Here is a 9844-nt window from a genome sequence, read left to right as displayed (position 1 = left end):
ACTCTTTCTGCACATCAAGAGAGGAGATGTATTTAAAATCTTGTCTGAGTTTGAGAAGTTTAGCCACCTTTCTTTTACTTTCCCTAGAAGCTTGCATGTGCGAAATAGCTGATGATTTAAGAATCCACCCCATGCCCTCAAACACACGAGTGCACAACTGTGTATTTTGTGGAGTCTGACACCAGAGATCGGAAATTCTGACTGTAACTGGGTGAACATCTTAAGAATTATATATGAGCTTGTGGCTCCTCTGACTTTGATTCAGTCTTGCATATTCATAGCAATATTATACAAGTCTAATTATTTGAGGGAGAAGAGAGAGGACTGTTAAGAATTTCATGAAGTAGATGTTATGTACAAGACTACTGTTATACCTTGACCATGGACACAATGGACTGTACCAGCTCTGAAGGACCACCAGTACACACACGATTAACCTGATAAGCTATAAGGGGCTGAAAAGTAGTTAGTTTATCTTGTAAATACCTACTTCGGGATCTACTTATTCACAAATTACAGACTGACAGTGGCAATAAGGAAGTAGTCCCCCAAAAAGTTGGGTTCCATGCCCCACTTCATGTGTAAAGGAAGTCCTAATAATAAACCACAGTGAAAAGCAGTCGGGTTCAATAGCTGCTTTGAAAAAAAATATTATTACTACTACCTCAAAAGCACCCAGAAGCCCTGGTCAAGGTCCCATTGCACACAGCGATTACAGCCAAATATCAAAACATTTGTCCAGGCCCTGAAGAGCTATCACACATCTCACAATCTGCTGAACGCATTAGTCTAAATGCCACAAAATTTCATATTGCATGAAAATGTAATTGGAGGGAAAGGAACTGAAATAACCAGCTCTGCTGACCCTAACTCAGTATCAGAGACTCGCTGAGGCAAAATTTATTGTTACATTAAATAGTTATACAATGCCATAACTTCAGCACTTCCCAGAAATAAAGGTGCAAGAAATTAGCTTGCACTCACAACGCGGATGCAGGAGTTACCCTAAACACTGACAAACAATAACAGCACATTAACTCCAGTGGTACTTATAGACACCACAGCAATAATCCCCCCTCCCTAACCTCTGACCCCCGCGCCAATCCACTTCTAATGAGACACAGTAAAATACAAGGTAGCTTGAAGTTGTGAATTTCCAAGTCAGCTAGAGATCCTGTGAAAAATTCCAGATTCAACCTGTGCATAACCTAATGGACAAATACCTGTGTGTCCTATCTGCACGGTCAGCTTTTTATACCATCTTTTCAAAACAGATTACAGACTGCATGATCCAGCAAGAATTTAAAAAATGTGCTGTAGTGCCAGGTGCCCAGTTAAATAAAGCTATAAACCTTTCAGACAATGCAGTGAGGACTGCCAAATTAACTGCAGGCTGTGGCACCTAAAGGCAAAAAGTGAAATTTATTAATCAATTCTCCTTCCCGCTCTCATGTTCACTTGTAAAAACTAGATTGTAAAATAATCTTATGAGATCCAAATTTCTTCCATTTTCTGCAAGAAATGTGAAAATGTTTTTCTCCTTCTGCTCCTAATTACAGCTTCTTTTTCTTTCTAAGAATGCATTTATCTCTTTCAGTAAAAAGAGCAGCAATAATATGTTGAACAACCCTGAAATAAATTTTGTCATGTAAAAAATTAATTACGCATTCCAAACCTGGTCACTGTAGTCCTCTGGGAATTGCCTCCGCACCTCAGGATCTGTAAATAATTGACAGATAATATTAATTGGCTTTGGATTAGTGAGCAAGCAGAGAATCACACATTAATATTTGATCAGAAGATGATAGCAACCCTGGCAGGGGATCCAAGGAGGGCAGCTGAGGCTGCTATGTTGATAAGAGCAGGGAAGGACTTTTCAAGGCTCTGCCTTTACCCTCCTCCAGAAAGACAAAAACTGTACAGAAAAGAGGCTCACACAGAATACATGAAGCCATAAATATCTGTGTGTACATACACATGCATAGACACACTCACATCTAATGTAAACATGTATTTATATATAAATTATAAGAGTTTTGCTGGTTCTACCCTGAACTTTAGACTGTCACCTCATGCAAGATCTTTCTGGCTGCGATTTCCAACTAGGCTTGTCACCCAAAAATGGTTACCAAATGCACTTAGATTTTGTTTGGAATCAGATAACTAGTTTTGCCAGCTTCACACACTGCGTCGATTAACCTCTGTTCATGTCTGCAGCGATACCAGGCTACAGGTCTCTCAAAGTTACTTTATATTAATATCAAGGTATGCTCTCTAGAAAACAAAGATATTTATCTGGAATTTGAAAGAGGTAATTAATGTAGCCCTGGAACCTCAATGCTCCAGATTAGCAAGCATTCAGAACGGATGCAATGTCCTTATTTGTTTGGCTTGTCAGAATAAATAATATGGTAGTATCCCCTGAATTTAAAGATGTTCATAAAACAACAAAATACCATGACTGAAATTATTTATACAACCACCTATTCAAAACAGAACTCTTCAAAGCTACCACTTTTCGAAGTATTATGGCTGAGAAGACCAGATTCCATTCTACAAGGACTTTTTTTAATTACACAAAAAACAGAAACCCAAGCCATACAACAATCACACGGGAGTTCAGAACAAAGTGTAAGGCAGAGAAGCCAACTGGTATCCCACACAAGTTCTGCCCTCTGCGCACGTGGATGGGCTTGGCTGTATGGGGCCTGGCTCACTGCATACACTGTTACTGGATTCTTCACGCTCTATACACCGTTTCCACAAATTCTGATCCTTCTGCAGGGTGTGACCATCATACACAACCTCTACTGCCCAATTCTCACTACGCTGCATCGTAGCCGTGGCTTGAGAGGCAGAGGTATTTTTATGACACAGGCACCATACGCTTAGTTCAGAATAGTCTCACCCCAGATTTCTCATTGGCCAAGTTTACTTCAGCAATAAATGAGTTGATTGGTGATTCAATTGCTAGCAGATGCAAACTTTCTATTAAGTTGTATTCTTTTTACATTAGAAATACAGCAGGACTGTACATTCACAAACTTTCTAGCTTAACTTTTTCCAGACAATCAGATGCTTAGTTTTAACGTTTCACCATTACATGCATAGTTACATACACAACATATTGGATTTTACAATATGCATATGAGCAAACCCTTCTATATTAACACAAGAAAGTAGAAACAGAAAGCAAAGGATCACATTTTAAAGCTTTAGTTTGAACGTTCTTAAACCTATGTGCAATGGGGTGTGCTAAGCTAGGTGTCCACACACGCAAAGCAACACCAACAGCTGAACCCGCACGAACAGTCCGTGGTACGCAAGGAACAACTAACAGGGCAGTACAGGTTCATATTTCACCAAAGCAAGGACAGTACCAGAGGTAAGATGAAACTGTGCAACATCTATTATGATGCACATCCTTAAACATTTTGAAAATTAATTATACGAGGCTAAAGTTTCAGGATTTCACAGATAAGACAAATCAATGAAAAAGAAATGTGTACATCCAAGTATATAATACTGCTCAAGAAATTTGCAATGGTGCCTGGACGTGATACTGACACCCCCATCCCTTGTGCTGACCCACTGCTCTCAAACTGATATAAATATATATACACACACACAGAGCATTTTATCATTTACCATTTGTTAAAGACATGAGGAATTAAACTGGGATGTAAATCCATAGTGTGCTTCCTCTAAACACATCCTTCCATAGATCACAATCCGCATCCTACACTCTTGAAAACTACAACAAAACAGATTAGTCACACAAAGTTACTGTGTGTGTGTATGAACATGTGTTTTTCCCCTGGAAGCCTTTCTGTGTTTCAGGAGCTTTTTGGCATGAAGGAAGGCCTACAGGAACCTATTTGTCAGGATCTATGTGACCATGAAAGCTCCCAGCAAGGTCACGGTCCAGAAGACAGAGGTGCACTGTGCACCTCTTCGCAGGATACAAAATTTCGCTCATAAGCGCTGGTAGCTCAAAGTTATCATGGGCAAATAAACACATACTGCTGCTTTTATTGTCTCAGAGACCACCTTACCACCTTTCTCATTAAAATGTAACAAAACTTAAAAATCACAGCTAAGGGTTTTGTGTTAGGATCTTTTGGGGTTTCATTTTAGCTTTGTCAATACACCAATCTTCATCCAGAAGTTTTAGTTAAATATGTTCATTCTTACAGAAAATTTAGACTTTTTTTTCCTGCCTCTCAAAAACTCATGTGCCAATAGGAAATGAGCAGTGGCCACAGAAAACACAGGGTAAAATAAAATTAAAAAAAACCCAAACAATCTGTTCCATGCACAGGAAGGTCAAAATAAATGAACTTACAAGAAACCAAAAGATTCGCATTGTCCTCATGTCCTGTGTACATCAGTTGACTAGACCCTACACTGCACAGGACTTGGCTAATTTTCAACGTTGCCTCATTCACAGCGGGTGCCTACGATGTTGCGCGCAGTACTTAGTTCAAACACAGTGGTGGTGATTACTAACACCCGGTAACAAACACCAGCTTCCCCCCAACAGCACGTCAGAGTCTTTACCTCCAGCACTTCTTTAATGTTCTTTGATATCAACAGCAAGTAATGTAGGAAATGTCAATTTTCAAATTTACCAAAACATTTAACTGATCTACTACAAAATTATTTGCCTTAATTATTTCAAAAATTATGTGTTTCTGAGTATTTGTTCTTTTGGGGTAACATCCACTAGGTAGAAAGTAGACCATGGGTTATCAAGACCTTTACAATGCACCAAAATCATATCACCTTTAAAATAAGCTTAAGACTGTCACTTTTGAAACAAATGTTGTTACGTGCCCTTGCTAGGGGAAGAACTGCAGTATGTCCTTGCTGCAGGAGCAGCAGCAGCTCCATCTTTGCTGCCCACCCTATGGCTTCCTCTTATGGCGCAGCAGCAGTGACACTGACCCCCTCCAACGCTGCTGGGTCAGCGACGTGCGAATGCAGGAGGCTGGTCCCCACCTTCTCTTGGGAAAAGGCAGCAAGGATGGGTTCTCTTTTGCTGCTGTAGTTTGCATACCACAAGAGCCAAGTACACCCATTTTAAGAACCCTTCCTATGGGTCATCCAGCCTAATTACTCCAACTGTAAGTATTTAGAATATCTACTTTTTTACTTTGTGTCTTCAGTGAGCTTGGTAACAGGAGAAAATTGACAGAAAAAGAAAAAAGAAAAAGACACCCCAAACCCCCACAAAACCACAGCTGAACCCAGCACACACAGGCAATAAATCTTGTCAAAACGGGCCTTTTAAGCAATTCAGTAACAAAATGGTGAGTTTCTAAAGTCCTCCACATAGTAGCTTATTGACTGTGATATAGTTTTGTTATTGCACAGGCTTTTCTGTGTCTCTTAACTAGTACCGTTCCACTTTAACTTGCCTATTTATCTATATCCTAAAGGATAAATTATTTCTACCTCTTAAATCAGACAGTAAAATATACACACCACAAGGCTCAGTAAGAGACAGGAAGAAATTTATTGGAGGCTTGCTGTACAGACAAAGCAAATGAAGTAGTAATGGTTGTTTTCAAGACTAGGCAACTGAGAATGTCTGAATCTGGGCTCTGGTGAGTTGAATCCTCATGTAGATAGTATTTCACTCACCAGATTCAACATCACCACACCATAATTCAGAAAAAGATGTAACTGTGATTAGAGTCCCTACCTGAGTCAGTTTCTACAGGCTCGAGATGAACATGTTCTCAGATCACAGCGTCTACAATTATAGTTTCATCCAAAAAATGGATCTCTCAGTGCTGTGATCAGTCATAAGCTAAATAGTCTTTAATATAAATAAAAGCTTCCTACGTCAATCCACTGTATACATTAGAAGAAAATGTCATCCACACTGCGAGAAAAGCATGAAATTAACTTAATTTCTCACTGCCCAGTTTCAATAGAAATAACAGCAATGTGTAGTCAGCTGGATGAGGAAAGCTCCTAGGTGGAGCTGCATGGGGTGTCATATGCCTGCTATGACAGTGGGATATACAGTTGGTGTACAGTCTGCTTTTGATGACATCTCCTAACAGCACTGGAACGGCTAATCCATATAACCTGGAACCCTACAGTTAAGAAACCCAGCTCTAAGTTCCGCCTGGCAGCGACACACTTGCACGTCCTCATGTTTTTACAAGTACTTTATATTTAACATTGCGTCAGCTTCAGCTTTTAAATGGTCTGGGAATGTTTACTAAACTTTTCAGTGACTTTAGTTGGTAAACACTACACAATGGAAAAAGGAACTACATCACAACCGCCAGCTTTCATCACTTTATCCATCCTTCACTGTTAAGCTAATGTTCATTTGAAAGGTGTTTTGAACCACGCTTACCTACACATGTATACACAGTAAGATCATATTTAAATTCTATGTGGTCATTACATGAAATTCCGTGAAGTTGGAGCACCCTCACAAAACAAGAGGATTTATGTAGATACATGCATTTAGACATTGGCCATCCAGACACCTGACTTTATGAAATGTAGTATTACCCAGCCTGACCAGGCTCTCCATTGAAAAGATAAGCACAAGGTGCCTAATAATCACTATGGGCCCAATATCCAAATCATTCTGAACACGGTCACACGACTGGAGGAATACAGAATGGTAGCTCAAACAAACACTCAGGCTTTGGCTTTAATCAGCACCACTAGTACTAGTAAAATAAATAGTACCAGTAAAGTTGTGGATGCCCCATCCCTGGATGTCTTCAAGGCCAGGCTGGATGAGGCTTGGAGCAACCTGGTCTAGTGGAAGGTGTCCCTGCCCATGGCAGGGGGGTTGGAACTGGATGATCTTTAAGGTCCCTTCCAACCCAAACCAGTCTGATTCTATAATGTGTTTCAGCATTCATGTGAAATACTTGGTAAAGACATGAACATAACTGACTGTCAGCTCTGCCTATCCAACTGAAGTAACTTGAAAACTTCAAACACTTTCACTAACGGTAATTTGTTTTGCAGGCTGCATGCAAACAGGATTAGATGTAGCTCCATTGTGTCTCCAGACAGTAAGAAAATCCTTTCCAACTCCCAAACACAGCAAACACTCTTCTGTTAGGTACTTAACAGGCTTTCTAATGAAATGTTGCTCAAATATTTTCCTACTTTAATATTCCAGAGGCAGAGTAAACACACATAAAGTACTTTTTTCAAGTTCAGGAGTGTGGAATCTGTTTGCTGACATTAGAACAAGGGAAGAGTGAGCCTGAAATCCTAAACAACCTCCCCTACAGTTACAGCGAAGTACAGAGCTTGAAGATTTGCACGTCACCAGTCATCTCTGAAGTTGTAAAGCATGGAAAGCTCCACTGAGGTCAGCAGAAGGAGCTGGTCATTGCAAAACAATGAACAGAGGGAACGTGCACAACAGAAAGAAAAAAGAAAAGTCACATGAATTACAGAGCTGCTTCTCAAGCTAAACTTCTCCCAAACCCTAATCATGAACTCAAGTTGTGCTACAGGTTGTACTTGTATGTTGATGGTAAGTTAATGTCTCCTGTTTATCTTTCACTGCATCTGATTTTGCAGTTTCCGCTCACAAAAGATGACAAGATCTACACAGTTTGTGCCGAAAGCAAGTGCTGACAAACTTGTCTGGAAAATAACTGCATATTAATAGCATGGTGAAATACAGCACCCGAAACTGTAAATATAAAACAGAAAGTATACAAGCAGTACAATTCCAAAATAAAGCTAAAATACACCATCTTATCCAAAATCTCCCATTTTTGCATGGGCATGAGTGCAATGGAATACATATACATCACAAATTTAAATTAAAACTGTTGGTACTGATAAAAAAAAGTCAACTTAATTTTATTCCAAATGTTTACACTCAGGTTTACAAAGCTTTTAAACCAGTGGCATGTCATAAGAGTTTCCCACGATCCAGGAGTGACTTCACTGAAGACAGAGTGGGTTCACTACCAACCGGAGGCACAGCATTTCCCAGAAGATACAGCTCCATACAGAGCAGCTGCTGCCCAGAAAATCTAGGTTGGCCAAAGACCTGGAGATCCACTGGCCCTTATTACAACAGCCACCACGGTCTAGGGAAGACTGGTTAGGAAAGCACACACGGAATAGATCACACGGTTGTTTTATGAGGTGCTTTTGAGGCAAACTACTGAATCAATTCCCATAGGAACAGCTATGTGAAATTGATGTAACGGAACATTTTTATTTTGAAAAGGGTTAAGAAAAGACAATGCTATTTCTCAGTGATAGAAGAGTAAAACTTTCCTGCATTGCCACAGCGGCATTTTGACTTCTGGCCATGCATTACAGAGCATCAACAAATGGATAGCACAAACCATGCTTCCACATTAGGTGAATACTTCTCATTGCTAATATTTAGTTTTGCTCTCTAGTAACAGAGATTCTACCTCCCATCTACGTACCTTACGTAGAGAATTGTATTGATTACTCAACCATATTCAAGCTATTATTGTTAGTACTTTAGCAAATACCTGAACGTTTTCAATTTCTAAAACCTATTACCGCCTCTTCCTCCAGAATATTGTCCCACAAAAAGCCAAAACCAGCAGAATATTGAAATTAGCTGTGAACTGTATAATCCCATTGTTCAATTTCATGGCATTTAAGACACTACCTTCCCCTCCTCACAAGTCTAGATGTTAATCCATGCTGTAACCTGATTTAATTTTCCAGATGACAGGATGGGAACATGCTACAATGGCATATTAGTGTAACTATGCTGCTCTTTTACTCTCAACTTTTCTTACATCATGGAGAGTTCTGCTTTTAAGAGAGGCATGCTTAATTACTTCCAAAAATAGTGCTACTCAAACCGGTCTGTATTTGAAGTGTGTGGAAATTACAAAACTAGGGAAGTTCCTAAAAAACATTTATCAGAAAACACTTCCCAGCTAACTGCACAAAACCTGTACACATTTACCTGTTTCATCTGATACAAGTCAGCCAATTTAATCCATACTGGCTACAAATCACTCAGCCTAATCCCAAACTGAAAAATGCAGTGAAAATTCATTTTTCCTCCCTAACAAAATGATTTAACTCATTCACTTCAAGGTCTCTATAGCTGCAACTCCTCTAAAATGAGATGGAATTCCATTCAGAGCAACTTTAATTTCAACACCCACCTCACATTATAGTGCTTATACAGCACAACTAAAAAGTAATGTAAACTTCTTTCCAAACATCTGCAAACTCCTTGATGTCCTGTATTCAGTACAGCCAGACACTTCTGCTTGTCCCTGAACTGCTGCAGACTTAGCACACAGATAACATCTCAGAGTGGGGGAAGAAGGGGAGGAGGGAAAAAGGCAGGTGGGATGAAGGGCGGTGGAGAAAACGTGGGAGAGAAAACTCCTACACACACAAGATGACAAAAAAGAAACCTCAGAACAAGTTCTGGCAGAAATTACGTATGGAATAAAGCTGATGTTTTTCTGGATGTGAAGCTTTAAGACTTCAGTCTTTTCTTAAAGTATTCCGTACCCTAAAATTGTACAAGTCAGAAAACAACCAAGATGTAAAAAAAAAAAAATTCTGTAAGAATGTCTAACAAACTGTATTAAAAAAAACCAAAACAGACACACAAGAAGATCCACCTTGCCAGCATCACAATGCCTGGCATTAAAGTTACCCCAAAATAACAATATACGTAGTAAACATACAGAGCAGTTCAACACTCAAAAACACAACCCACGTGAGAGTAGCATGCAATGAAACTGTTCACCTAACAGATCACATTTTGAACAAATATTCCATTTCTAGGACACAGTCCGCATCTTTGTGACACATTAGGCATAAA

At 39.5% G+C, this 9844-nt stretch overlaps 1 protein-coding gene across 1 annotated transcript in view; it reads right to left on the bottom strand.

The window, feature by feature from the left end:
* Positions 1-9844, bottom strand: part of DENND1A (DENN/MADD domain containing 1A) — a gene marked incomplete at its 5' end in the record, with an annotated part of 194078 nt that overhangs the window by 163004 nt on the left and 21230 nt on the right. The window contains one exon of the mRNA XM_010153875.1: positions 1676-1719. Coding sequence (XP_010152177.1) covers positions 1676-1719 — 44 coding nt within the window. The remainder of the gene's footprint in view (positions 1-1675; positions 1720-9844) is intronic.

Source organism: Eurypyga helias, unplaced genomic scaffold (assembly GCF_000690775.1).
Source record: "Eurypyga helias isolate BGI_N326 unplaced genomic scaffold, ASM69077v1 scaffold4336, whole genome shotgun sequence".
Lineage (NCBI taxonomy): Eukaryota > Metazoa > Chordata > Aves > Eurypygiformes > Eurypygidae > Eurypyga > Eurypyga helias.
The sequence above is the reverse complement of the archived record's forward strand: the minus strand, read 5'-3'. Positions and strand labels throughout refer to the sequence as shown.